The sequence below is a fragment of the Myodes glareolus genome, chromosome 21, assembly GCF_982192425.1.
Source record: "Myodes glareolus chromosome 21, mMyoGla1.1, whole genome shotgun sequence".
Lineage (NCBI taxonomy): Eukaryota > Metazoa > Chordata > Mammalia > Rodentia > Cricetidae > Myodes > Myodes glareolus.
Genome location: NC_142046.1, coordinates 16,666,114 through 16,694,025, shown reverse-complemented (window position 1 = coordinate 16,694,025; position 27,912 = coordinate 16,666,114). Strand labels below are relative to the sequence as shown.

At 50.1% G+C, this 27,912-nt stretch overlaps 1 protein-coding gene across 1 annotated transcript in view; it reads right to left on the bottom strand.

The window, feature by feature from the left end:
- Nucleotides 1-5,294: 5,294 nt before the first annotated feature.
- Cfap77 (cilia and flagella associated protein 77) overlaps nucleotides 5,295-27,912 on the bottom strand; it is a 125,865-nt gene continuing 103,247 nt past the window's right edge. The window contains exon 6 of the mRNA XM_048432300.3: nucleotides 5,295-6,193. Within this exon, the coding sequence (XP_048288257.1) occupies nucleotides 6,071-6,193 (123 nt within the window). The 3' untranslated portion in view covers nucleotides 5,295-6,070. The remainder of the gene's footprint in view (nucleotides 6,194-27,912) is intronic.

Sequence of the window (27,912 nt, the reverse complement as noted above, 5' to 3'; positions counted from 1 at the left end):
GCCTCCGCCTCCTGAGTGCTGGGATGAAAGGTGTGGCATGCTCAGCTTTCAAACTGGGTGTTTTTAGAAGTGTGATACCTGGGATTGAGCCTAGGATCGCAGGAATGTCAGGGGAGGCAAGTGCTTTACCACTGAGCTACACCTCCATCTTGGAGAAATAACAAATTTCTCTCTGGGAACTGGAATTGGATCCAGGACTATGAAGTGTCTGTGGCAAGTGGCAGACATCCCACTGACCACAGTGCTATAGAAGTTATATTTCAGAAGCAGTTTCCTTTCTTCTTGGCATGGGGGCTGCAGTTCAGTTTGGTGAAGTGCTTGCCCAGCAATGCTGGAAACCATGGGTTTGAGCTGCTGCATCAGGTAAAACCGAGTGTGGTGGCACATGTCTGGAATCCCGGCACTTAGGAGATGGAGGCAGGAGAATCCGGAGTTCAGAATTACCCTTGTGTCAAAAAAGAAAAATATTCTCTAGTTATTTCAGTGAGGGGGAGACTATGAAGGATACTAGTTTGGGATCTAGGAATTATACTGTAGGCAGTGGGGCACAAGAGGAGATGGGGTCCCACCATGATAGAAGCTTGTTCTGGTCTTGCTGCTGATGGCACTCTATCCCTCCACAGCTGCCTGCCTGACGTCTGTCTGGGTGTTCTTCAGGACTCTTAACTCTTTGTGAGCCCTTCTTCCGGGGGTTCCATCTCAACACTCCTGTCCCAGAGGCCTACACCTGTTGGCCCTTCCTGCTAGATGCACAGCTGCCTGGCACCACCTGCCCCCACCCCAGAAGACAAGCCAAAAAATTCTAAGTAGTCCAGGATGGATCCAGACCTTATACCTCCCTGTGGCTCCTAGAGACAGTGCGTACAAACCAGGGCCAAGAAACCAACTGGGAAGAAGAATGCTCCCAAATTCTAACTGATGATGTGTGTGTGGGGGGCGGGGGGGACGGCCCAAACAGGGTCTCAAGGCATACCTCCATGACACCTGCATTCACAAAGAACTATTGGAGAAGGACCTGGGATGGAGGGTTAGGTTCTCCCCATCTGCATACTTCCCTAGTTGTCAGGTCATTTTAGAGGAAGATTCTGGGATGAGATGTAGACTTCCCTGATTAAGTGAGTTCTAGTTTCTATTTGTGTGTGTGAGTGTGTGTGTGTAGGTGTATGTGTGTAGATGTCTGTGTGTGTATGTGCATAAGTGTATGTGTGTATGTGTGTGTAGGTGTATGTGTGCATAGATGTGTATTGTGTAGGTGTGTATGTATGTGTAGGCGTATTCATGTGTAGGTGCATGCATGTGTAACTGTATGTGTGTAGGTGTGTGTTTGTGTATGTAGGTGTACGTGTGTGTAGGTGGATGTGTGTATAGGTGTGTGTGTATGTAGGTGTACGCGTGTGTAGGTGTATGTGTGTATAGGTGTGTGTGTACGTAGGTGTACGCGTGTGTAGGTGTATGTGTGTATAGATGTGTGTATGTAGGTGTACGCGTGTGTAGGTGTATGTGTGTATAGGTGTGTGTGTATGTAGGTGTAGGTGTGCATACTTATGTGTTGGGAGGGAATAGGTCAGAGGTTAACCTCAGATGTCAGCTATTTGGGAGCCACCCACCTTGTTTTTTGAGTCTTTCACTGGACTGGTGAGCGAGCGCTAGCTAGTCAAGTAGGCTACGCTGTTTGACCTGCAAGCTCGGGGATGTACCTGGGTTCACCTCCTCAACACTGGGATTGGAAGATAGCAGGCCCATGGGCTGAGTGTGGTGGCACACACACCTTTAATTCCAGCATCTAGGAGGCAAAGGTAGTCAAATCCCTGTGAGTTCGAGGCTAGTCTATATAGCAAGTTCCAGGACAGAGCTACATAGTGAGACTGTAGAGGCAGAGGGAATTTTCTGACTGTGCCATCTCCCTGGCCCTGGACTCTAGTGTCTTTTAAACATGAGTTTGCCACCTGTGAGATTGTTGGCGGGATTGTGGTAGAGGGAGGTTAACGAAGTGAACAAAATGAATTCCCAGTCCCTGCCCGCTGGAGCCTTCAGGGCCTCTACCTCGATCAACGGGGCAGGCAGCTGCACCCCGACCCCAAGCCAGGCTCAAGTGGGGACAAGGCCTTGGCTAATGTGGCAGGATACTTTAAGCAGTGGGATCAGACTAGACCCAGATGTGGGGCTTTGTACAGGCTCACGTAATTGATGAGGTCAGAAGAATCAAGTCCGTGGAACTTGATTCCCGTGCTGGGCCGGGACTCTCTACAGGCTCCGCCTCTGGCTCTCCAGTGGGTGGCGCTGTAGGACAAGAAGCTGAGGGTCTTCGCTGAGTTCACTGAGCTCCAGCCCTGATCCTGAGCATGGCCCACGAGGACAGCACCTAGGCATTGTCACAGGCCCCACAAGAGGCACAGAGTGCATGGCAAACCAAACGATAGCTGGATAAAGGCCTAGCCCAACCGCTGCCTTAGTGAGGTCCTGGGAAAATCCAGCCTGGTACTTCCAGCTACTCTGTCAATGCTAACTAAAGGTAGGCTAACCCTACCTTTAGTAGCCCAAAGTCCAATTTTTTGGAGGGGAGGGAAGCTTTAAAAATTTTTCTGGCTTCCAATACAGCTGCTCCTCTTGCTAAAAGATGGCTTGATCCCAAGTATCTCTTCCTTGCTCTTTGAACATGGACTCATCCTACACCTGTAATAGGATTCACTCACTCCTAGTGTGTTTTAGTGCAAGAAAACAAAACTCAGGTTTATCCACAGCTGCTTAGTGTTAACACATCCTACACATTCTTTACGGGACTGCTCTTTAACTCAGGGGTGATGGGACAGAATCCTGCCTCGCATTCAGGCCCAGAGGTTCGGACACCTGCTTTGGATCATACTGGCTGCATGCCCATAGCCCAGTTTGCCAACTCTGTGACTGACACACACACCCCAGCCCCCCAAGCGCTCTCACCCCTGTCTTTGGCTCACCTCTGCATCTCCACCCTGCTTGGAGACTCAGGATGGCTTCAGCAAAATGAGTCAGGAGACTTGTTTCCCTCTGGGAGTGAGAATAGGGTTCAAGTTCATAGGTGGTATAGGGTCTTTCACAGCCTTACTGAGCCAGGGTCCCAAGGGGTCCCTGTATGTAGCTGCTAATGGACTGCAGCAGTGTGTGTGTGTGTGTGTGTGTGTGTGTGTGTGTGTACTGCGTGTGTATGTGTGTACAGGTGTATATGTGGAGTATGTACCAATGTGGAAGCCTACTCAGATTGCTGTACAGAACGCTCCAGACCCTGGGGATCACCAGTCAGTGGTCACTGTGCAGACAGGTCTGAACACCTACCAGGTGACCCATAGAATTTGGCTCTGGGGTCTGAGGTCCCTGATGGCAGTGGTGGCTTCTCTCTGGAGGGAAGACAGACAGTGAACCAGGGTGGGGTCCTCTGCTGCAGAGAATTCACACAGGCCAGTGTGAATTTACCTGGGGCTGTGCAGAGGAGGGGCTCGGGTAAGATCTGAAAGACAAGGAAGAGGCAGGTGACAGTGTGGACCTCAAGTGCAGCAGGCAGAGCAGAAAGCAGCTCTAAGCCTGAGGCAGAAGCTAGCAGGCCCATAGGGGAATGAGAAGGGGCCAGAGGTGGGAGGTGACTCAGGGAAGGGCTCCAGTAAGAAGTGACAGCAATGGAATCTTGCTGGACCTTGGCTTTTCCTTCAGAAGCTACAGAACTTGAAAGCCTGCTCCAGAGCATGGCTTCAGAGGAACTAGGAGGCCAAGGCCAGCAGCCTGTAGGAGCTTTTTGAACTTCCCTGAGTTGGGATGCAACTCAGGTGGAGGGAGTGAACAGAGAGAGAGAGAGAGAGAGAGAGAGAGAGAGAGAGAGAGAGAGAGTTACTGGTGTGTGGAGGGAGAGAGAGAGAGAGAGACAGAGACAGAGAGAAGGCTGCAGCTGTGTGGAGAGAGAGAGAGAGAGAGAGAGAGAGAGAGAGAGAGAGAGAGAGAGAGAGCAAGCTGATATGGAGGCTCCGGTTTTGCAGACAACATCGACAAGATTCAGGTGAATCATAGTCATATATCTTTCTTCTTCCTTTCTTTTTCTTGTATTTGTTTTTTTCAAGACAGGGTGTCACTATGTAGCCCTGGCTGCCCTGGGATTCACTCTGTAGACCAGGCTAGCATCATGCTCACAGAGATCCTCCTGCCTCTGCCTCCCTAGTGCTGGGATTAAAGGTGTGCACTACCACATCAAGTTTTTCTTTTTTGTGTGGTGGGTGCTTTTTTTTCAAGATAGGGTTTCTTTGTGTAGCCCTGGCTGTACTGGAACCCACTCTGTAGACCAGGCTGGCCTCGAACTCACAGAGATCCTCCTGCCTCTGCCTCCCAAGTGCTGGAATTAAAGGCATACACCACCACCACCTGACTTCTCTTTTTCCACAGAACCCAGGCTGTCCTTGAACTTATAACATAACCTTGATTCTAGATGTGTTCCTCTATACCTGTTTTAAGCCATGCTGGGGATGGGCCTCAGGGTTTTGTATATGCTGGGCAAGATCTCTACTGACTGAACTACACCTCAGAAGCTCATGCTGAATTTAGATGTGAGAGACAAGGGAGATGAGCCAAGGAAGGTTTGAGCTTCAGCAGCTGGGTGCATGGTGCCACTTCTGACGTGTGAACACAGAGGAGGAAGCAGGTTTGGGGGAAACAGAGTGTTCTGTATATTTGGGGTTGGTTAGAGGTGAACACATGTCAGACTCCCAATTCAGGCACCAGGTAGGCAGGGGCACAGGTGAGTCCTGAGAGCTTCCAATTGCCTGGGGCTCTGTGGTGATTTAAATAGGAAAGGCTCCCAGAGGCTCATATATTTGAGCACTTGGTCACCAGGGAGTGGTGCCACCTGAGAGGGATTAGGAGACGTGGCCTTGTTGAAGGAAGTGTGTCTCTGGGGATGGGTTTGGGAGTTTGAAGTACTCAAGACACATTCAGTGTCTCCTTCTTCCTGCTGCCTGCAGACTCAGATGTAGAACTCTCAGCTACTTCTCCAGCACCATGTCTGCCTGCGTGCCATCATGACAGTGAACCAAACCTCTGCACTGTAAGCCAGCCCCGACTAAATACTTTCCTTTGTAAGAGTTGTGTGGTCATGGCATCTCTTCCCAGCAATAGAACCCTGACTAGGACAGGCTCTTAGAGCCCCCAAACTGGCCTGTCTGAAAGAGGGTTCTGTGGGCATGGTGGGGAGGTTGGCATACCTTGAAAGTCTCTGTGTAGCAACACCCACATCTGAAGTTAGTTCCCTTCTCTTTACAGTTTGCGTTCAAATAAAGACTCAAGTCATCTTCTATGTTTAAAATAAACCGGTTTGTAATTTGTGGGGAAGACATCAAAGACACTGGGGAAAGATGAGATTCGGGTATGGAGATATTCCACTACTGTAGTTCCCCGGATCCCTACCCCTGCACAAGGGAAGAAGCCCATGCTAGTCTGTGTGATTGACAGGGCCACAGCACTGAGGGCGGGGGCTGGCCCTGAGTAATGAACCGCAGGCTCTTCCTGATGCCGGGGTCCCAGAGAGAGAATCCCGCCATGTTGAGACCCCAGACATCCCCAGAAGGGCAATTAAAACTCATGTTTGGAATATGAAAGGGGGGCTTTCAAAGCTTGCCGGGGTTATACTTTCTGTAGGAAAAATACAGGGCCTTCTTGGTACCTTTTGACAGGGCTGTGAAATTGATTCATAGCCTGGATTTATTTTTATTTTAAAACTTCCTTGTAATTTTGGTTTATGTTGTAAACTAAGGCTTGTGAAGAAGCAGAGTGGGTCTCCTGGAAGAGGAGGAAGGGGGAAAGAAGAGAGGAAGTGGAAGAGAGTGAGGAGGAAGATGGAGCTCCCTAGGCAGAGGAAAATTGGGGGTACGACAAGACAGAAACGGTTGGGGGCTCGGGTTATTATAAAAAAAATAAGTAGCCTAAGACTTGAATCTGAGGTCCCTGTGACAAAAAGCTGGGTCAAAATGTGGGTGTGTCTTCCTGGAATTTGGGGGACAAAAGTAAGTTCTTTGGGGATTTTTCTACTGCATCGAGGAGGCTCCCCCTGGGAGGAGGGCTAGGAGTGGGTATAGTTGCCCATCCGCAGGGTGCCCTGGCGCACGGCATATTCTTCCCGGTGGGCCTTAAGAGCTCGCTGGCGATCGGCCTCCGTGGGGAATGTAGCAAGATGGGGACCCACCTGTGGACAGAGGGAGAGAACAGATGCTTGAGACTCAGTCAACTCAGACAGTCCTGGTCTCCCCCATCCCTCCCCAAGCCTCAATCCCGGAACAATAGTAGAAGCAACTGTGAAAGAGGAGGCAGGATAGAGCCAGCCCTCGCTCTGGGCCTGAAGGAGACAGGGCAAAGGCAGCGGCGACTGAGGCTGCCAGGTGGTAGCTTGTAGGTTCTCTCCAGTTTATTGCTAGGGGAGATATATGTCTGATAGATGTCACCCAACAGTGACCGGAGTTGACATTACTAAGATGTGGCAACCTTCACATGGTGAGCTTCTACCATTTAAACCCCTCTCCAAGAAGGGCCAGAGAGATGGCTCAGGGAGTTAAGGCACTTGCTGCCAAACCTGAGTTCCATCCCAAGGACACACATGATAGGACCTAAGAATTGGTTCCAGCAAGCTCCTCCACAGGCCCACTATACATGTGCTGACAAACACACACACACATACACACACACAACACATCATTCTTTCCCTAAGGGGACAATCTCATTTCTCCTCTCCTTTTTTTAAAAAATATTTATTTCTTTATTATGTATACAATATTCCATCTGTGTGTATGCCTGAAGGCCAGAGGAGGGCACCAGACCTCATTACAGATGGTTGTGAGCCACCATGTGGTTGTTGGGAATTGAACTCAGGACCTTTGGAAGAGCAGGCAATGCTCTTAACCTCTGAGCCATCTCTCCAGCCTCATTTCTCCTCTCCTAATTGGACAACAAGACCCTCAAGAGTACCAGAGCCACAACGCTAAGACATGTCGCCTTACAGTGCAGAACAATAACAAAAAGAAGTCATGGAAGGGCTGGGCATGTGGCTCAGTGCTTGCCTGCCATTCTAGATGCCCTAGGTTTCATTCCTGGCACCAAACAGAACTCAGCCTGTAACCCCAGTACTTGAGAGGCAACGGTAGAAAAATTAGAAATTCAAGATCTTCCTCAGCTACACGATGATTTTAAAGCTAACCTGGACTACGCGAGACTGTGTCTTGTCTCAAAGCAAAGCAAAACAAAACAAAATAAATATAGGAGGGAGACAAATTCAAGAAGTGACAACTTCCGCACTGAAGACCCTGTCATGGGACACTGGGTGTAGAGCAGGCAAAGAGTGCTAGCTTGTGCAAGGTCCTGGGTTCAAAACCAGGGAGGGGGCGCTGCAGAGAAGCCTCAGCAGTCAAGAGCATTGGCTGCTCTTGCAGAGAACTTTAGTTTAGCTCCCAGCACCCACGTGTTAGCTCAGAATGACCTGTAGCTACAGTCTCAGGGGCTCCAACACCCTCTTCTGGCCTTCTTGGGTACCAGGCATATACATGGTACACAGGCAATCTTATAGGCAAAGCACTCATACACATTAAAAATAAAAATTTTAATTCTAAAACCAAAAGGAGGCAGGATTTTATGCCACCAGCTGCTCAGCTCACGCTGCCTCTCCAGAAGCTGTGGCAAAGCTGAGAAGCTGCCTCCTCTTCTGCTGCCCCGGGACTGCTTAGTTCCAAAGGCAGGGCGACCCCACCCACCAGTGCGACCTCCCCAGGCGTTCCTCCTTGAGATACCCCCAGGGCAGGAAGAGCTCTAGCTGTCCACTGCTAACTCCTGTGTGTCCACTCCCTCTCTCATTCTTTCCTAGCAATTGAACACAGCCCTGGGGAAGACAGAGAAGCATAACCGTGATCCAGGAAGACTCGGATCTGCCCTTCTGGAGCTGACAGCCCTGCAGGAGAGCAAGTGTCTCCCAACTACTTCCAGGCTATTTCTTAACAGCCAGCGAGGGTGGGTGGATACAGTGATAAGAGCCTAAACCCAAAGCTTGGTGGGGTCAGAGGAGAGGGCCAGGAGAAGAGACTTGGGGAGAGCCGGAAGGATGTGCAGGGCTTTCCTCGGCAAAGACGGAGCATGCCCAGCTCAGTTATCTCTCAGGCTCAAAATGGGATGGGGTGATTCAGGTAGAGGACCAGCACGGTGTGTATTGTCAGTGCTGGCGGCTTCAAGATATGCAGGGCCTCAGACATGAGGTCCTCATCGAGAACCCAGGTCAGTGTCAGCCTTGTAGGTGTGTGTCTGGGTTAGAAGCTTCTCTGTGTGTGCATTGGTGCCTGCAGAAGCCAGAAGAGTTTGTCAGATCCTCTGGAACTGGAGTTACAGGTGGTTGAGTCGCTGGGGACTGAACTTAGGTCCTCTTAAAGAAGAGCAAGCTCAAGGACTGGAGAGATGGCTCAGAGGTTAAGAGCACTGACTGCTCTTCCAGAGGTCCTGAGTTCAGTTCTCAGCAACCACATGGTGGCTCACAACCATCTGTAATGAGATCTAATGCCCTCTTCTAACACTGTACATGTGTAAATAAATCTTAAATTAAAAAAAAGAAGAGCAAGCTCTCTTAACTGCTGACTCATCTCTCCCTCTCCAGGCTCTCCACCTTATTTTCTTGTGGCAGAGTCTCCCACTTCACCCAGAGTTCACCAATTAGCTAGACCAGGGGTCTACCTGCCTCTGAAGCGTCCCCTGCCCAAGGCCAGGGTGACAGATGTGCACCACCACAGCTGGCTTCTATACAGTGGTTCTGGGAATACAAGCTCGGTCCTTACGCTTGGCAGCAGGCACTTCCCTATCTGAGCTGTCTCAGCATCATCACATGGCCATTGTGCAGCAAGAGGTGAGAGAAAGGAACCAGCAAGGAGGATGACACATTAGACAGAAAGAAGGAGAAGAAAGAACTTAGTGGGGGAGTCTCTGACTTGGTGTCCAACACACAAGGAAACCAGTCCTCAGAGCAGAGCCGGATCCAGGGCTGGCCCCACAGGGAACTGATGGCAGAGAAACCCTTTGCTTCCAAAAGACAGCTGGAGCTTCTTGGTACAGTGGTACGGTGAGTCTCTGGTCCTTGAGCACCCAGCTTAGGGGTGACTCATTCTCAGGTCTCCCCGTGTCCACAAGGCATTGTGAGCATAGGAGCTCTGTCCCTAGTGACTGGTTATCAGTCAATTTGGCCTTTTAAAATATAAGCAGTTTATTCCTAAGTGTGTTTCCATAATAGTAATAACTTATGCACAGTTTTGCAAAATGCTTAACATTATGCAAAATAACTTTCCATGTTGTTACAATGTCACTGTAAAAAATAATTTCCCTTCCTCTAAGAAGAGTGTTCTGTGGAGTGTGGTGGCACATTCCTATGATTCAAGCTGCTGAGTAGGCTGAGGTGGAAGGAGTACAGACCTACGGCCAGCTGGGAAAATTAATGAAACCTTGCTTTTATTGTTATTGTTGTTGCTGTTGTTAAAATATTTATTTACTCTTATTTTATGTGTATGAGTGCCTTGCTTGCACGTATGTGCATAGTGTGCATGTAGTACTAGTGGAGGCCAGAAGAGGGTGTCAGACCCCCTTGAACACAAGCTTAGGCTGTTGTAAACTGACATGTGGGTGTTGGGAACTGAAACCTGGTCTTCTGCAAAAACAGCAAGTACTTTTCGTTTTTAAAATTATTATTTATGTCTGTATGAGGGTTTTTGCTTACATGCTTGTCTGTGCACCACATGCCTGTGCCTGGTGCCCTTAGAAGTCAGAAGAGAGTGTTGGATCCCCTGGAACTGGAGTTACAGAGCTGCCATGTGAATTCTGGAACTGACCTTGGGTTTGCTGGAAGAGCAGCCAGTGCCCTCAACCACTGAGCTGTCTCTCCAGCCCTGCAGCAATTGCTCTCACCTGCTGAGCCATCCCTCCAACATCTAAACTTTGTATTAAAATAAACAAATCTGGATGATGAGATGGGTATGGGGCAAAGGCACTTGCTGCCAAGCCTGATGACCTGCGTTCCAACCTGGGGACCCTCCCCCCATAGGAAGGTGGAAGGAGAGAACCGACCTCACAAAGTTGACCTCTGACCTTCACACACATATGCATCACACACATACAGGCAATAATAAAATAATAAAAATGAAAAACAACACGTGGCTTCATAACTCTGAAAAATTAAATTTTGAAAAAAAAAGGTGTGGGTCTGGCTGGGCACGTCTAACCCAATACTCAGGCGGCAGCGGCAGGAGGATGGAGTTCCAAGCCAGCCAGGACAGAAGATAGCTTCCTCAGTGGCTCTCCACTTCAGTTTTTGAGGCAGGGCATCTCACTAACCCTGGGGCTCACCATTCAGGTAGGCGGGTGGGCGAGGGAGCTCTGAGGATCCGCCCATCTCCACCTCCTCAGCAATGGGGTTACAAGCACCTGCCGCCACACCTGGCTTCTTCATGTGTGTCCTGGGGATTCCAATCTGGTACTCAGGCTTGTTCAACAAGTACTTTAGCCACTGAGATGTCTATCTCCCCAGCCTAGAATAATGATTTTGTTGATGTGTGTGTGTGTGTGTGTGTGTGTATACAGATGTGTGTGCTGTGAGGGTGGAGATGACAGCACAGCTTCCCACGTTTTGTTTGCTGCAGGGCCTGTCACTGCTCTGGGATTTCCCCACAGAGGCCAGGCCAGGTGACTGCAGTTCCAGGGTGTCTGCCTGTCTCTGCCTATCTTACCATCACCTGGCTTTTATACATGAGTCTGGAGGTGACTGCACTTCCAGGGTGTCTGCCTGTCTCTGCCTATCTTACCATCACCTGGCTTTTATACATGAGTCTGGAGGTCTGAGGCAAATACCCCATCCCTGACAAAAAGATACAGAGGAGGCCATGAATTGGTGGAGTAGAGGTTGTAATGTTGGACCTTGGCCCAGAAATGCCAGGAGCCAGCAGAGCCTAGAGGAAGAGGCAAATGGGTTCTCCTCTAGACTCTCTGGAAGAAGTCTATACCTTGCCTTTGGATTTCTCTTCTCTAGCATTGGGAGAGAATCCACTCCTCTTGTTTAACCCCCCAGCTTGGGTTGATTTGTTATAGGAGCCTCAGAAAGTGACCACAGGCCTCAAGGCAGTCCTGGGCACTGCTGCAGGAGACGGATGCCCCAAGGAGCTGTTCAGCCGACTCCCGACTCACATACTACAGAGAAGCCCTGTTAGAAATGTTCTTTTGTGGGGCCCTAGCAGATAACACAGTTGGTGTACCGAATCAGGAAGTCACCTGGGAAGAGACTCTCAGAAGGGATTGGCTAAATCAGTTTGGCCCGGGGGCATGTCTGTGGGAGATTACTTGATGCAGGAAGACCCAGCCCGCATTGGGAGATGGGCAGCACCATTCCCTAGGCAGGAGATCCTGAGCTGAGAGGGAGCTAGGCACTAACTAACAAGCATGTGCTCATTCCCTCTCTGCTCTTGACTGTGGATGTGAGCAGCCTCAGGTTCTCGCCTTAAACGCCCAGTGATGATGGATTGTCACCTGGACGGAATGTCACCTGGAGTTGTGATCTACCATTATTTCTCTCTTAAAATTGCTTTTGTCCGTGTGTTTGTTTGTTTGTTTGAGACAGGGTTTCTGTGTAGCTCTGGCTGCCCTGGAACTCGCTCTGTAGACCAGGCTGGCCTCACTCTCACAGAGATCCGTCTGCCTCTGCCTCGAAGTACTGGGATTAAGGTGTGCGCCACCACTGCCCGGCTTGTCCATGTATTTTATCACAGCAGCCGAATCAGAACTCCAGTTGGTGAACTGTTTGCTTCTTGAGCATAAAGATCTGAGTTGGATTCCCAGCAGCGACATGCAAAGCCAGGGGTGGGGGGGACATGACCGTAATCCAACACTAGAGAGAAAGAGACAGGATCTGGGGCTAACAGTTTCACCTGCTTGGTGAGCCGCAGCTCCCAGTTAGAGACTCTGTCTCAAGAGCTAAGGTGAGTGGGGCTGGAGAGATGGCTCAACAGTTCTTGCAGAAGACCATGAGTTTGGTTTCTAGCACCAGATGGCAGTTCATAACCAACTGTAGCTCCAATTCCAGGGGATCCAGTGTCCTTTGCTGGCATCCAAGGGCACAGCACACATGTGATACACTTACAGACAGATAGGCAAAATACTTGCATAAAATAAGTATATATATATATATATAATAAATTGAAACTGGAAAACCACAAGCACCGCCACACAAAGACCAGTTTGTTTTGCAAACTCCATTTACCAGACAGTCCCACTGAAGCAGAAACATGCATCAATGCATCATGCATCCATCTAGAATACATTTATTAAGCATGTCTACCGTGATAGTTAAGCGCACATCTCTTTGCTGTTGGTTTGTTTGTTTGTTTGTTTGTTTGTTTATTCATTTAGGTCAGGGTCTCTCTACATAGCCCTGCCTGTCCTAGAACTTACTATGTAGACCAAACCGGCCTGAATCTCATAGAGATCCACCTGCCTCTGCCTCCTGAGTGCTGGGATTAAGTAAGGTGCATGTCACCAGGTCAGCTAAATTCACACATTTTACCAGTCATCAATCCAAGCTCCATTTGCCCTGGGCTTGCTGATTGGATGTGTGGGACATGGGAAGTCCTTCAGGCACGCCTCGCCTGCTGCGTCCTCAGTAGCATCAGGCTAACCCTGGGCAAGCCACAGCACCCCACTATAAGCCAGTCACTGCATCGGATTCAGCCACAGTGGGAGCTGGGGTGAGCGTGCACGTGTAGACCCAGGGTTCCTTAAGGTGTGACCTTTTTTTTTCACCACGAGACCTGGTCCTGGAGAAGTGTTTAAACAGGGTGGACCCAATAGAGAGAGGAGTGGGTGGATAAAAAGGACTTCAGGTGGTCAGTGAAGGTGGACCTGAGAATCTTGGGAGGGGAAGGTAGGCTCTAGATGGGAAACAGTGCCCGCAGGAGGAGGAGTTGTGTATACCTCCTGGCCTTGGATCGCCTGAGGAGTGAGGCTCAAGGGATCTGCTTAGTGGCCAGCCTGGTGACTCACCTGGAAGCCAGCTCCATAGGCCTCTAGAAAGCGAATGGGTGCTGGGGTGTGGCTCAGCTGGTAGAGGGTTTGCCCAGCATGCCTGAGGTCCTAGGTTCTCGCTAACATTGCATAAACTGTGTATGATGTTGCACTCCTGTAAATCCCAGCCTTGGGGGGCAGAGGCAGGAGGGCCAGAGGTTCAAGGTAGGCTTTGGGGTTAAGCTCTTGCCTGCTTCAGTGGCTTCCCTCACAAAGAGCCGCTTGCCACCCCATTAAGCATTAGCCTGAGCTCCCCTGCAAGGGCATGACCCTGAGACCCCGCGGAGTCAATGGTGAAGAGGGGTGGAGGAAGGAATTCCTTCTGAGATGCTTCTAAATTAAGCCATCTGCAGTCTGTCTCCGCCTGGAGCTAAGAAACTGAAATGGCTTTGGCAGGAGACAGCTTTGCTGAATGGAGCTCTGAGCCACTCGGAGGTCAATGCAGGTAAATAAGAGGCATTGCCACGGTTCACGAGCAGCATGGGAACTGGCGAACTGGTAACCCTACCCCTGGTCAGCAGAGGTGTGGCCCTGCTCTTAAAGGCAGGGCACCACACACATCTAAACATTTTTTTACAGATGGGCCTGAGAGTCTGCGCTCCGGTGCCTACGGAGGAAGGCAGGACAAGCCTTGCCCACACTGCCCAGGGGCACAGTTGCTAAGCGTACAGTTGCCGAATTACAGTTTACACCAGAGCTCTTAAATGAGATCTGGGACAGAGGACTCCATCTTTATGAGGATGGGGAAAGTCTCTAGAGAGAACGAGGAACATTGCCCTTGGGAAGGAAGAAGAAAAATGGCCCAGACAGGAGGGATTAGCCTAAAGTCTGAGGTGGGAGGAATTTGGGCAAATTAAAGAAAATGAAAGCAAACATGTGTGGCCTGGGTCAGCGAGTCCACGCAGGGAGCTGATGGCGCACACCAGGGTAGATCTGTCCCCAGTGTGTTTAGGGCTCACCACCCGCTTTGTTCTCTACAGTAGGATCGAATAAAAGATTCCCAGGAATTCGGGGCTGGCAGAGACTTTGGGAATACAAAACACCGCAGGTGGAGAACCTGGGTCCAGAATCAGAAAGCAGGTCTCTGAGTCTCCGGGGGCAAGGGGGGGGGGGGTGCTGGGGAGAGCTGGGGCCAGAGTCCGCTGCCCTGCTTCCCCTGGGCTCCACCTGCGGGGCAGCTACTCTGGGGAACAGGTTCCACACTTGTGTGGTTGGTGGTCCCATAGTGTTGCCCTGGGCTCCGCTGTCTTCATTCTTCCTGCTTCTGCGAGTCAACAGCCGTTCTCTTCGCAGTTTCTCCGGTTGTCTGCCTGGCCAATCACCCTTTGATCGGAATGTTTTCCTGCCGCCAGCATCAGCAATTTGCCTCTAAATCTCTTTTAGCTTCTCTTGCAAATTTTGACTATTTTTTCATTCCCTTTTTATTTATTCATTTGTTTTGCTTTTACGTACCGACTGCAGTTTCCTCTCCTTCCTCTCCTCCCAGCCCTCCCATCCACTCCTCCTCCCTTTCTCTTTAGAAAAGGGTGGGCCTCCCATTTCTGCTATCAGCCAGCCATGGTATATTGAGCTGCAGTGAGACTAGGTACCGAGTCTTCTGTTAAGGCTGGATGAGGAAACATAACAGGAAGAAAGAGTCCCACTGTTAGGAGACCCACAAGAAGACCAAGCTACACAACTGTAGCAATATACTATTCCATACACTATCACCCCCACCCCCCGAGACAGGGTTTCTCTGTGTAACAGCTTTGGCTGTCCTGGAACTTGCTCTATAGACCAGGCTGACCTCAAACTCACAGAGATCTACCTGTCTCTGCCTCCCAAGTGCTGGGATTAAAGGCGTGTGCCACCGCCGCCCGGCTAACCATTCCCTTTTAAAAAAGTGTTTTTTGAAAATATAATTGCATCCTCTTCCCCCTTGTCATTCTCTTTTAAACCCCTCCCCCAATATCTAGCCCAAGCTAGCCTTGAACTCACGTTTTTAGCTGAGGATGACCCTGGACATCTGATCTTTCTGACTGCGCCTTTCAAGTTCAAGGACAGGTGTGCACTACCACACCTCACTTAAAACACCCCCCCACACACACCGTGGAACAAGTTTATTCTGTGAGAGAGCACGTGGACTGGGATGGCGGTGCCGGTGGAAGAGACTTGTATGCAGAGCCACATAGATGAGGTAGAGCTGGCTGGGGAAAGGGACGTATGCCCTGTGTGGTGGAAGAAATGAGCAGGCAGCTGCCAGAGTGGAGGCCTCCATGACCAGCAGACAGGGACATGGGATCTGGAGGTGACATGTAGAGAGGAGGACACCACTCCTGGCCCATCAGATCATAATACCAGTGTCTGGTATTAAGTGCAGGATTGTTTGGTGGTTGGCTGCGGTGAGGAACACCTGCCGTCCCAGCAACTGAGAAGCGGAGACGTAGTGAGGGTTTGAGACCAGCCTGTGTTGGCTAGGGAGACCCCATTGCGGCAGAAACGGAAGGCTGGCCAGATGGTGCAGTCAGCAAAGTGCTTGCTGCCCATGTGTGAGGACCTGGAGTCAGGTTCCCAACAGCCACATAAAAGTCAGCTGTGATAGCCATAATCCCAACACTGGGGGAGTGGACGTGGCAGATCCTGGGAGCTCGTTGGCCAGTCAGTCTAGCTGGACCGGTGAGCTCTGGGTTCAGGGAGAGACAGTCTCAGTAAGGTGAAAAGCAACAGAGGAAGCTGATCTCTGCCTTCCATACAGGCACACACAGACACAGGAGAGTGTGCATCCCCCCGTACAACACACAGACACAGGAGAGTGTGCCTCCCCCCCCCCGTACAACACACACACACACAGACACACATGTCACATGGGAACCTAGAGACTTCAGAATGTTCACTGAGAGTTCTACATGAGGCAGCCTCAGGGTGACACGGGATGAACACTGGAACCCAGAGTTCACCCCTTATGGAGACTAGGCCAGTGGAGCCTGACAGAGGCAGTGGTGCTCTCTTTGTCCCACTGCAGAGGCCCCCCCAACATGGCAGCCCCTCACCCCTTACAACTCTTTAAATCCCAGTGAGCTAAAATTAAATCAAGCCATGTCTTTAGCTCACCAGCGGCCCCGTCCATATGGCACAGGCTGGGTGCCCGAGTAGCTGCTGCAATGGACTGGGCTCCACGAACAGCCCTGCTCCAGATTTACAGATTGATGCTCCAGAAGCATCAATTTGTAGATGCTTCAGAGCCACAATGTTGTATGAAAATCATCACAGAAAGTGGCTACAGACCAGAACACAGGCATAACGGCATTTACAGATCTATTTTTATCTTGTGTGTATGGGTGTGATTTGTATGTGTGTCTGTGCACTGTGTGCGTGCAGAGCTGGCAAAGGTCAGAAGAAAGTGTCAGATCCCTAGAATTGAAATTGTTACCCACCATGTGGGTGCTGGGACTTGAACTCAGGTCCTCTGGAAGAGTAGCCAGTGCTTTTAAAGGCTGAGCCATCTCTCCAGTTCCACTTTTATATGAAAAACGGAAGATATATAAAGACACGCAGTGCCAGGCAAGTGCAGATGATCTTTGGCTGCTGGGTGTACCGGCTCAAGGTCAAGGGCAGATGGATGTTTCTTTCTCTTCCTGTGCCTGCTCCATTTTTTTTTTCAGCTTGAACCTCTGCTACAGATGGGGAGTTTAAGCAGTCACAGTGGGATCCTCTTGGGACCAGGACAAGCAGGATTGGCGGCAAGCTTCAAAAAATTGTGTCTCACAGCTGCTGGCACAACTGCACAAGAGTCGAAGTGGGGCTGTGGTGGCAGTGGGGTGTGTGTGTGTGCGCGCGCACGCACGCGCGTCCCTCCCACACTTACAATGGCCAGGAAAACTCAAACCCATAGGCACGCTACACGCCTCAAACCCATAGGCACGCTACACGCCTCAAACCCATAGGCACGCTGCACACTCCTTAGGCCAAGTAGCGTTTCCGCCCGCCAGACTCCCAGGTTGACCCATACCCGCTGTTGGGTCCCCTGACATTCGGCTCCTCCTCCTCCTTAGCCGCACACTGTCTCCAACTGGATACCAAGCTTTCCGGAGACAGGTCTGAAGCCTGATAAGGCAAATGGAAGCTTGACGGAAAAATAGCCAGAGTAGAAAAAAAGGAAGAGAATCTGCCGAAGAACTCGGGGTGGGGGGCTGGGGGGCGACAGCCACTGAGGTTTAGTTGAGTTTTTTAAGTGACAACTGCTCAGGTGACTGGGAGAGGGATCCCGCTGTAAAGATTGAGGGGCTGTCTGGTCTAATGAGAGGCACTTGAAAATTATGGATCAGTCCCAGGCCAGTAATTTCTGTCAAGTTCAGGGCAGCTGGAGGTCAGAGGCCCCAGTAGAACACTAGTCTGGGCAAGACCTCTGTGGCGAGCAGGCCAGAGCCTCCCCTGTGATGTAGCAGGTTGTGGTTTAAGTAATTAATGAGGAGAACAATCTCTCCTGAGACATCTGGTCCCCTAAATTGTTATTCTGCTACTGGCTCCAAAAATAGATGGAGCAAGGACACAGAATCCGATCCTCCCTGCTGACACACGCTGGGGCTTCAAAGAACATCCGACCGACGGGGCTGTGCAAGCAAACTTCCTGCCTCCCAACAAGGGCTCCGTTCAGCTCAGGAATCACACTAGTCCTGACTCACAAGTAGAGATGGGTTGGGAGAGGAGCCGCCCTCATGTGACAGAAGCGGGAACTGAAGTGCAGAGAGACAGGCACCAGACCGAAGAGGTCCCACTCCTAAGTGGGCAAAGTCATAACAGAGAGCCAGGTCTGTGTCTCCGTGTCTGCTGACTCACCAGGCCATGTGAAATCATGGGCTACTGGGCCTTTGAAAAGGAGACTCTCGGGCCAAAGAGATGTTTCAGTCAATAAAGTGCTTGCCAACAGGAGACTTGAATTCAACCCCCAGCACCCACCCCTGAGTTGGGTGTGGCAACACTCCCCTGTAATCCCGACACTGGGGAGGCAGAGACAGGCAGATCCCTAGAGTTCACTGGCCAGGCTGTCTGTCAAAATCAGTGAGCTCCAGGTATTGGAGAGACGCTGCCTCAAATTAGGTGGAGGGTCAATGAGATGCGTCTGTAGGGAGAGGGAGTCCGATCCCACGAACCCACGTAAAGATGGAAGGAGAGAACTGGCTCCACAAAGTGGTCCTCTGACCTCCACGATGGTCGCGGTCCTCCCACCCACACATGTACATCGCACATGCGCACACACAACAATAAATGAATAAAATAGTTTTAAAAGAGTAGAGCTGGAAAACTGGAAGGGGGCAGGTGAAGAATGATCAAGGAAGACATCAATGTTGACTTCTGGCTTCCACATTCGTGTGCACACACGTGACACACAAACAAATGAGAGTCTACCAGGCTCTCTCCTGGATTGGCAAAGGCCAGTCTGCAACCGATGAAAACAAAATTGCATGACAAAGGCATTCGCTGCGGCCACACGTCAATACTTTGGCAGCCTCAGTCACAGGGTAGCGAGCGGTCTGTGTCTAGACTTGTCGCAGACTTTTAGGTCAGGACGCAATGCCACTCTGGAACATGAGGCCTACTGTATGAGATCTGAGGGCACACAGGACTCAGAGGTCAGCCAGAACCTTGCTCTGGCTTCCGCAGGACAGGGTCTGGACTTGCTCTTCAGACTCAAGGGAACTCTTTGTTCCGTGTTCCAAGAGACTCGAAGGGCTTGGAAAATAGTTCAGACTCCAGTTAACTCCATAGAACCCATGTGTTTTTGTTGTTGGTTTTTTCCCATTGTTGTTGTTTGTTGTTGTTGTTGTTGTTTTAAGAGGGTAGTGTACACTCTTATACTTTCAGGTACAGGGAAGCAGGGACAGATATATTCCTGGGACTAATTAGCAGATCCAGCCAAATCTGTAAGTTCTAGGCCAATAAAAGATGCTACTTAAAAGAGAAAAGGAAGGTGAACACTACCTGAGGAACAACACCATGGCTGTCCCCTGCCCTTGCCCAGCACTTGTGCACACATGTGGGCACAGCCCCTTACAGATATGTACACACATAAGAGGGAGAGACTGGAAACCTGGCTATTTTCTTAGAAGCTCAAGTGTAGAAACTGATTTTTGGACATATTTATAGGTTCTAAGCCATTGTCTTAATCTCTCCCCATCCCCAAAGGTACATCCAGCCCAGCAACAGTCGCCTCCCAGTCTCTGCAGGCACTGTCAGCTTCCTGTTCCTGTGGGCGGGAATGGCTTGCTGTTTATTCACCTGTGGGTCTTGGTGATGGCATTTATCTCTTGGTGTGATGTTTTCAAACTCTGTCCAGGTTGGAGGACAGACATACCTCCTTTCTCATGCTTCTTTGCATGGACGGTTCCTTTACCTGTGTGTTAACAGATGGATGCTTGAGTTGCTCTCATTATCCACTTACTTACTATCATGGCTGCTGTTAAGGACTGCCTTACGAGTGTTTGTACAAGTGTACGCGTCTTTGTGTGGCTCGATGTTTTCATATCTCTTGGGTGCACATAAGACGTGAACTGCTCTGCCCTGTGGGACTCTGGTTAAGGTTCTAGCAAACTGCCAAAGTATTTTTGTAAGATGGGATGAGGCATTTTTATTTCCGCCGGCAACATGTGGGCGTTTTGAGTTCTTTCTAGTCTTGGCCACACTTATATTGTCTCATTCATTGCAGCCATGCTTGTGGGTGAAAGGGCAGTTCATTGAGGCTTTGACTTACATTTCCCTAGTGGGCAGTGATGCTGGGCATCTTGTGTGCTGATTGGCAGTCAGGATGGCATCTTCAGACAGTGTTTGTTCAGATCATTTGCTCCTGTTGTGTTTGGGGTGTTTATCTCTTTATTACTGAGTTGCCATGTATCCTCATACATCATAGGTGCCAGTCTCAGACAAGACATGATTTGCTGGCCCATAACTCACCACACAGCCAAGGATGGTCTTGAACTTCTGATCTCCAGTGTGGATTCATAGGTGCTACCTAGCCTAATTTTTGTTATCTTGATAGTAATATTGAAGTTTTTTTTTTTTTTCAGTTTTGGTGAAGTTCTGTTTATCTGTTCTTCTTTTGTGGTATATATGATGTAGTTGGTATTTTTTTTTCTTTCTTTGTTTTGTTTTGTTTTGTTTTCTTCAAGACAGGATTTCTCTGTGTAGTCTTAGCTGTCCTGGAGCTTGTTCTGTAGATCAGACTGGCTTCAGACTCAGAGATCCACCTGCCTCTGCCTCCCAAGTGCTGGGATTAAAGGTATGCACCACACTGCTCAGTGTACTGAGTTATATTTTATTTCCTTTTGCATGAAGAATCATCTTGATGGGACATTAAAAGAAAGAATTTAGGACTACCACTACTTAAGAGATATGTTTAAATGGCTCCTCACAGCATCCCCCAAGGCAGCAAGGATGGCTGTAGAGCTCCTTAGGTAGCTCCAAGTCACCTAACCCTGGGACAACCAGTGTGCGTGTGTGCGTGTGCGTGTGTGCGTGTGTGTGTGTGTGCGTGTGTGCGTGTGCGTGTGCGTGTGTGCGTGTGCGTGCGTGTGTGTGCGCGTGTGCGCGTGTGTGTGTGTGTGTGCGTGTGTGTGTGCGTGTGTGTGCGTGTGTGTAGAGGCACTCATCTCTCCATGGCATGGTGGAACATAATGATTCAAGAGGCAGCAGAAAGCCATCAGGGCCTGGAAAAGGCACAAATATGGACTCCCAAAGCCTTGTTAGTTATAGAACAGTCTTAGTTTGGTGTGGGTACCAGAATAAAACCAGGACCAATGCATGCTTCCATAATTATCTTAAAGGAGAGTGGGGTGAGCTGTTTAGTATGTATGTGTGTGTGTATCTCTCTCTCTCTCTCTCTCTCTCTCTCTCTATATATATATATATATATATATATATATATATATATATATATATATATATATGCCTTTAAAACTGTCACAGTCTTGAGCAGGCTTTGAGCAGGGGTGGAGAAGCTGTGACCATGCCCTTGTGAGGAAAGACTGAGTTCCCCTAAGGAGGTCTTAAATGCAGCCCCCAGCCACCCTGATAGTCTTCCACCCAGCATCTATCCCACCCAGCATGGCTCTCTCTGGTGCCTCCACCATGGCTTCCTTCCATGCGAACCCCAGAAACATTCATCATCTTGGCCTTGCATCTTGCCTGCTCTTTGAAACATCTCAGCCCAGGAAGAATGTCACTCTAGAAGATGCCACTTGAGTGGGGAATAAATGTGACACACAGAGAGACCCCTTTCTGTCCCCATTTCTGTCTCCACCTCAAGACCCCCATCTAACACACTCATGCACACACACACACACACACACACACACACACACTAGCAGACATGCTTGCACACACACCCTGGGATGCAAATGATAACCACCCACCCATCACTGTGAAGCTTGACAGAAAATAATGAGAAACACTAAATCTTTTATAAGGTCAACACTCGCCTTAGCCGAGCAGCTGTCAAACAAGAAAAGAATTTAGCGCTGGAGCCACGAAACTTCCATCGGCTCATTAAACCCAACAGGGCCCGGGCCTGGCGTGGCGGAGGAGACGAGGGGCCTTCCGTTTTGTGTCAGTAATTTGCGGTGGAGGAGGCAGAAGAAACAGCCAGCGCCAAAGGGGCCTGGGGGGCGACTGGGGAATCGTTAGCGCGCCAGGATCGGCCGCAGCTCCTAATTGGAAGCATTGGGCATTATCAACGGAGGATTTGCCTCGGCTCCCTGACAGCTCGTGGGCCCAAAATGATCGCCCACTTGTCAGCGTAAAAGACCATTAAAAACAAACCGTTTTGATTTAATTGGAGGCGGTGCACTGTGGGATCAGGTGAGGAGGCTCAGCAATCGGCTCACCCGGGCTGCACCCCTTCTCCCTCTGTGAGCCGGGCCAGGCCCACAAGCCTTCGTGGGGTTTTTGTGTGTGTGCAGGCTTTTCAGAAACTGTCTGAGAAAGGAGTGAATGGGAGGCAGAGAGAACTTCACAGCAGCAGCGAGGTCTCTTTTCAATGGGCCTGTCAATAAACACAGTGACAAGCTGACTTGCTGAGAAGTGGGGGGTCCCCCTTTTCAGAGGCTTCATGATAGGATCTGTTGGCTCTATTCTTTTGTGGGGAGTGTCCCCATGCCTCCAGCCACAGGGGCATAGCCAGCCAATGTCAGTGGGATATGCCAGTGGGTATCCCAAGCTCATCATTGTCCACCCCTTCAGAATATCAGAACTCAGAAGATCATGCTCGCTTATCAGTGAGCAGCGAGGCTTTATTTCTCTATCAGCTCAAGAAAGCTGGGGAGTTAAGAGAGGAGATGTCGTGGAAGAAACCTTTCTGAGGACCCTTTGTAAATGGGAAAGCCCCAGGGATCTGGGCTGTCTCAGCATTGTCCCCTTGGGAGAGAGCATGGTCAACAACAATCCTACATGGTCCCTGTAAGCAGCCCCTCACAGAAATACTGCCTAAGCAGCCGATGAAGGGAGCCTCACACAGAGGTAACCAGAGCATTTGTGAGCGGAGGCCCTGAAGCCAGGGCCCACAGGGCTGTGGGCTGTGGCGTGTGGACTCTCAGAACCACCTACACCACAGGCACTTCACAAACCCTAACTGGCTCTTGTCACTTCGCAGAGGAGAGGGGCATTTAATCTCAGGCCATCTCACAAAGTGTTGATCTCATTTATTGCTTCTAGCTTCTTCAACAAGACAACCCAGGCAGTGCTGGAGGGGTGTGCTAGGGAGAGCCAGGGAGGCGCACAGCCGATCCCTTCCCAGACAACACTGCTCTTTTGATAAAGGATCAAATGGGAGGAGACACTGGATCCCTGGTGAGCTTCAAACTCAAGAGCTCCGAATTTTGCTGCTGAATTTGGCCAATGGGGATTCCTTAATTATTTTCTCTGGAAATTTCCCTGGTAGTGCTTTCTCAGGTGGTTATCTGAACGCATGGTTCCTCGGTTGACAGAGTCTTTGATTTTAGGCTGCAAATTAAGTCCTTTGCTGTCCCGCTCAAACGGTGCCTCCCTGTACCTTACTAAGTATTCACATAGGCTGTTGAGCAGCTCCTGAAATACTGCTCGGGCGGCCAGGGCCACATGCAGACATTCAGTGCCTCAGCCTGCAGGTATGGGGCTTGATGTCGCTACATCCCATATTGGAATAATGATCAGGAAGACATTCTTAAAAGACACCCGTCTTTTAATAGAAATTTTCTATGATCAATGATGCTAACCATGTCAAGTCACAAGTAGGACTATCTGAGCAAAGTGTCCTCGGCTAGGTAGGAAGAAGGTCGACACCATATTTGGATAGGGTCCTGGGGAATTGTCAAGAGTGTCCTGGGGAATTGTCTGTTGAGGGTCTTGAGGGTAATTCTACCATTAAGTGTGTTCAGTAGACATTTACCTATTATTTGCTATATATAGGATGGATGATGGATGGATGGATATATGAACAAATGGAAAGATGTATAGGAAGATGAATGAATACATAATGCGTGGTAAATGGATGCCTAGACTCAAGCATGCATGGATGGATGGATGGGTGGATGCCTGGATACCTGGATACATGGATGGATGAATGGATGCCTGGATACGTGGATGGATGAATGGATGCCTGGATACATGGATGGATGAATGGATGCCTGAATATGTGGATGGATGAATGGGTGCCTGGATATATGGATGGATGAAGGGATGCCTGGATACGTTGATGGATGAATGCATGCATGGATACATGGATACATGAATGGATGAATGAATGTATAGATACAGGGAGAGATGATTGGATATATGGATACATGGATGATTGAATGGATGAGGAACCCGCAATGAGACAACAGAACCCTTAGAAATTCATCTGCTTTGATTAATTTAAATTCTGTTTCTTAATTAAACTTTATTTATTTTCATTTTATGTGCATTGGTGTTTTGCCTGAATGTATGTGTGAGGATGTCAGATCCCCTGAAACTGGAGTTACAGACAGTTGTGAGCTACCATGTCAGTAGGGCCTTGAACCCAGGTCCTTTGGAAGAGCAGTCAGTGCTAATAACTACTGAGCCACCTCTCCAGCCCCCTCAATTTAAATTCTAAGTGCAAGAAGCATTTCGTTTCCTCTAATGTCTGTACCCTGTCTCCTTCCTGGTGATTTGAAGGCACACCGTGGGTTGCGTGTGAGGGGAATAAGCTATTCCAGGGTTGTGCAAAGCAGAACCAGCCCGGAATGAAATTCAGATGTTCTGGGGCTGCTGAGTTGAACACTTTCTAACTCTTATTTAGGGTCTGCTATGCGGGACACAAAGGAAATCACGGCTTCATGTCAGCCACACTTTTCCACAACAGGAGAGACAGCGCCAGCAACCATGGGGAGGAATGTAGGCACTGAGGCAGATGAGCTGACTTCCAGTCCGGACCTGTCACTGTCCAGCCGTGTGACCAGGAGCCTGTCAGGGTCATGTGGTCCATCTGTCCTGTGGGGTCACTGTCAGGCTCATGACTTGGCACCTGGTGCCCGGCATTGAAGGCAGGGTGACTACTAGTGTTACCATGAAGTGACCCAGGGATCCAGCAGTCTCCTGAACACTCTCCGGGAGATGCCTTCCCCACAGTGAGTGAGCTGGGGCGTGTGACCCCTTCAGCCACAGCTCTGTCCAGAAGTGTGTAGACGTACAGTTCGAACCGACAAATCATGGCAAGGGCTAACGACAGAGAAGACACTGCTGAAGGCCAGAGGTCATGACCTGGGTGGTCCCCTATTGTTCCAAGGAGGGGCTCTACCTTCCACACTCGGAGCTCTGCCCCTGAGAGCAGTCAAGAACCCGGCAGCTGTGGAAAAGGTAAGTGCCTTGGGAAATCTGCACAGCTGTCATGTTCAAGGGAGAGCCAGGGATCCAGGGGGCTTCAGAAGCCAGAAATACAACCAGGAGGTGGGAGGCAGAGGGAGACAGATTTGCACTGAACTTGGGGAAGAAGTTGCCAAGGACTGATGGGTCCCTTCAAGTCACAGTGAAAGCGCTGTGGAACGGTAATGGAGGCAGGGCCTCTGGCAGGAGGCTAGGGTTAGATGAGGCCATGAACAGGGGCACCAGGGATGACACAGATGGCCATCTAAGGACCCCCCATCTCTGCCCCCCACTTGCCACATTTCTCGTATTTGGACACAGTAGGAAGGTGTGCTCGTTGGAATCTGCCTGCGCTGCAGTCTGAATTCCTAGCCTCCAATGCCAGAGGCTACAGCTGCTGCTGAGGCTGCCCAGCCCGGGTTACTCTGTAATCGCAACCCTGAGAGTCACTAGCAGGCCTGGTGCCCTTTGAGGGCACACTACGGAAACTCACCCACCCGCCCTAGTAAATGCATAGCTCACACGGCCGAGCGGTGGCGCTGACCTCGACCCAGGGTGCTTCGATAAATGCTTGCCAAAAGGACAAGTCTGGAGGTTGTCCCACATCCGCCGGACTAGGTCCTGGGATGTTTTATTGGCGCCCAGGTGCGGCTCTGCTGGAGAGCACCTATGGGAGGAGATGACCAGAGACTGTGCTTCTGTGTGGCCATCCTCTAGCCAAGCTTTGTGTGCGCTCATTCCTCCTGATGGCTGTGCTCACATTGCGGTGAGGTTGGCAGGCATGGGGCGAGTTAGACGACAGAGCTGGCTTGTGCCTTCTCAGCCCGCAAATTCAACCATTTACCACAGCTGGTCTGCTTCTGCTTCCCACTTGTAAGAAACCATCCTGAGTCTGGCATCGATGGCCTCTTTCCTCTTTAGCCTTGGGGCCAAACTGCAATTTAAAAGATGTCAGAGTTTGTTGTTTTGTTTTGTTTTTTTTTTCAAAGTCTATGCCTTTCAGGGCAGTGGGAAGTAAGGTTTACAGCAAGGGCTTAAATCAGCCAAAGCAGGGCTGGCCACGACCCTCTGGACACCCATCAAAGCCTCACTGCTGAGTGCCTTTCCCTTCCCTTCCTTCCCCAGGCCCAGCAGTTAGCACCGCTGACCCCTGACCTTAGCTTCAGGCCCTTGGCTCTCATCAGCTCTTGCAGAGCCTGACCCCAGAGGTTGTCAGTGTAAGTCCGAGTCTCTGCTGGGCACCTTGCTGGCTCTAACCTGCGTGTGTGACTGTAAGCCTGTGAGCCTTGGGTTCCCCATCACTAAGGCAGGGGACTCTTTCATGTGGCTGGGTTACTGAGAGATCGCCATGGAATGGGAGCATTCCCAGAGGCGCCCAGGCTGGTACCTAGAAAGATCTTCATATAGGTGGGTCAAGGACATGGATGCCACTGCATCCATCTGGGAACTTGATGTTCACTTACTTTTCCCCATTCTGCTCCCATCCACAAGCCTTTGGTTAAACCTCCCGCAATTGTTTCCTTGCTCTAAAACACGACTTCCCAGGATGCCTTGAGTAGAGCAAGGGAGGAGGCCACAGTGTGCCCCCTCCTCCCCGGGATGCTCTCTGACGTCCTTGCGGATGCGCCGTCTCCATCAGAAGCCAGAGGAGGTGTGCTTGCTCTTGTAACAGATGCGTTCATCTCACCGGCTTATCCACAAACACCGGGTTTACCCTAAATCATGGAACACTAGTTACCTGCTAGAACCCACCGCAGGCGTCAAGCAGCTTTAAGGTCCATTTTGCCAACCACTTTGGTGCTTGCTGACAGGACATGACAAGTGGACATGGAGGAAGACATTTCAGAAAGGGCAGGTTCCTCCCTGCATCACAGGGTCGTCCCTGAGTCCTCCTTAGCTCAGGAAAGGATTTTTTTCCCCCTTGGAGATGAGCCAAATGAGGTATTGAGAAACTTAAGGTCTTCCTTCTTCCCCAAAGTCAGCACGAGATTCTTGCTGTCTTTGGAGGTGAGAGATCTGCACCTGGGCTGAACAGGAAGCTCAGCTTGCCTGGCACAAATGAAGCCCTGGGTTCAAGCTCCAGCACTGCAAACCAAGCATGGTGGGGCCAACCTACACTCTCAGGGCCCACGAGGTGGAGGCAGGAGGATCAAGAGTTCAAGCCCCGGGGGCTAGAGAGACACTTGGGGGGGGGGGCGGGTTAGGAGCACATACCGCTCTTACAAAAAGTCCAAGTTCAGGTCTTAGTACCCACATCTGGCTCACACCTGCTTGTAACTCCAGCCATAGAGATCTGATGTCTTTAGTCTCCGCAGGAACCTGCACTCACGTGTACAAACATAATCACACAGACATACATAATTGAAAATAAGTGTGTGAGGCCTGCCTTGGCTATACAGTGAATTTGACACCAGCCTGGGATGCATGAGGCCCTGTCTCAAGGGAAAAAAAAGAAATATAACAATATAAATACATATTAATAATGTTAAATAAGTTATCTGTATTTTGGTCAGCTTTCTTTCTTTCTTTTTTTTTTTTCTAAGACAGGATCTCAACATATAGTTCTAGCTGCCTTAGAACTCACTCTGTAGACCAGGCTGGCCTTGAACTCACAGAGATTTGTCTGCCTCTGCCTGCTGAGGGCTGGGATTAAAGGGTGCGCCACCATGCCCAGCTCCTGGTTGGTTTTCAACATAAAATGTTTTCACACTCAGTAGGAAAGAAGAACCTTCTGGATTAAGCTGAAAATCCCCAAGGGGCTGGCAGGATTCAGGGGGCCAGACCCTCACGTGCCAGGACAGGGCCTTCGGGATGCCAGGACAGGGTCTGTGGGATGCCAGCCTCAGTTCCCTCCTGGTGTCGTTTTCTCCAGCACCGTCGTAGCGGGCACTCCAAACATCTCTGCCGCCCCAGGGACCTGGCCACCACTGCCTCCTGCACCCCAGCCCAGCTCTGTCTTCCTTTCCTGTCCCAGATCTGCCTGTTTGTGAACATCAATGTCATCCCTGAGCA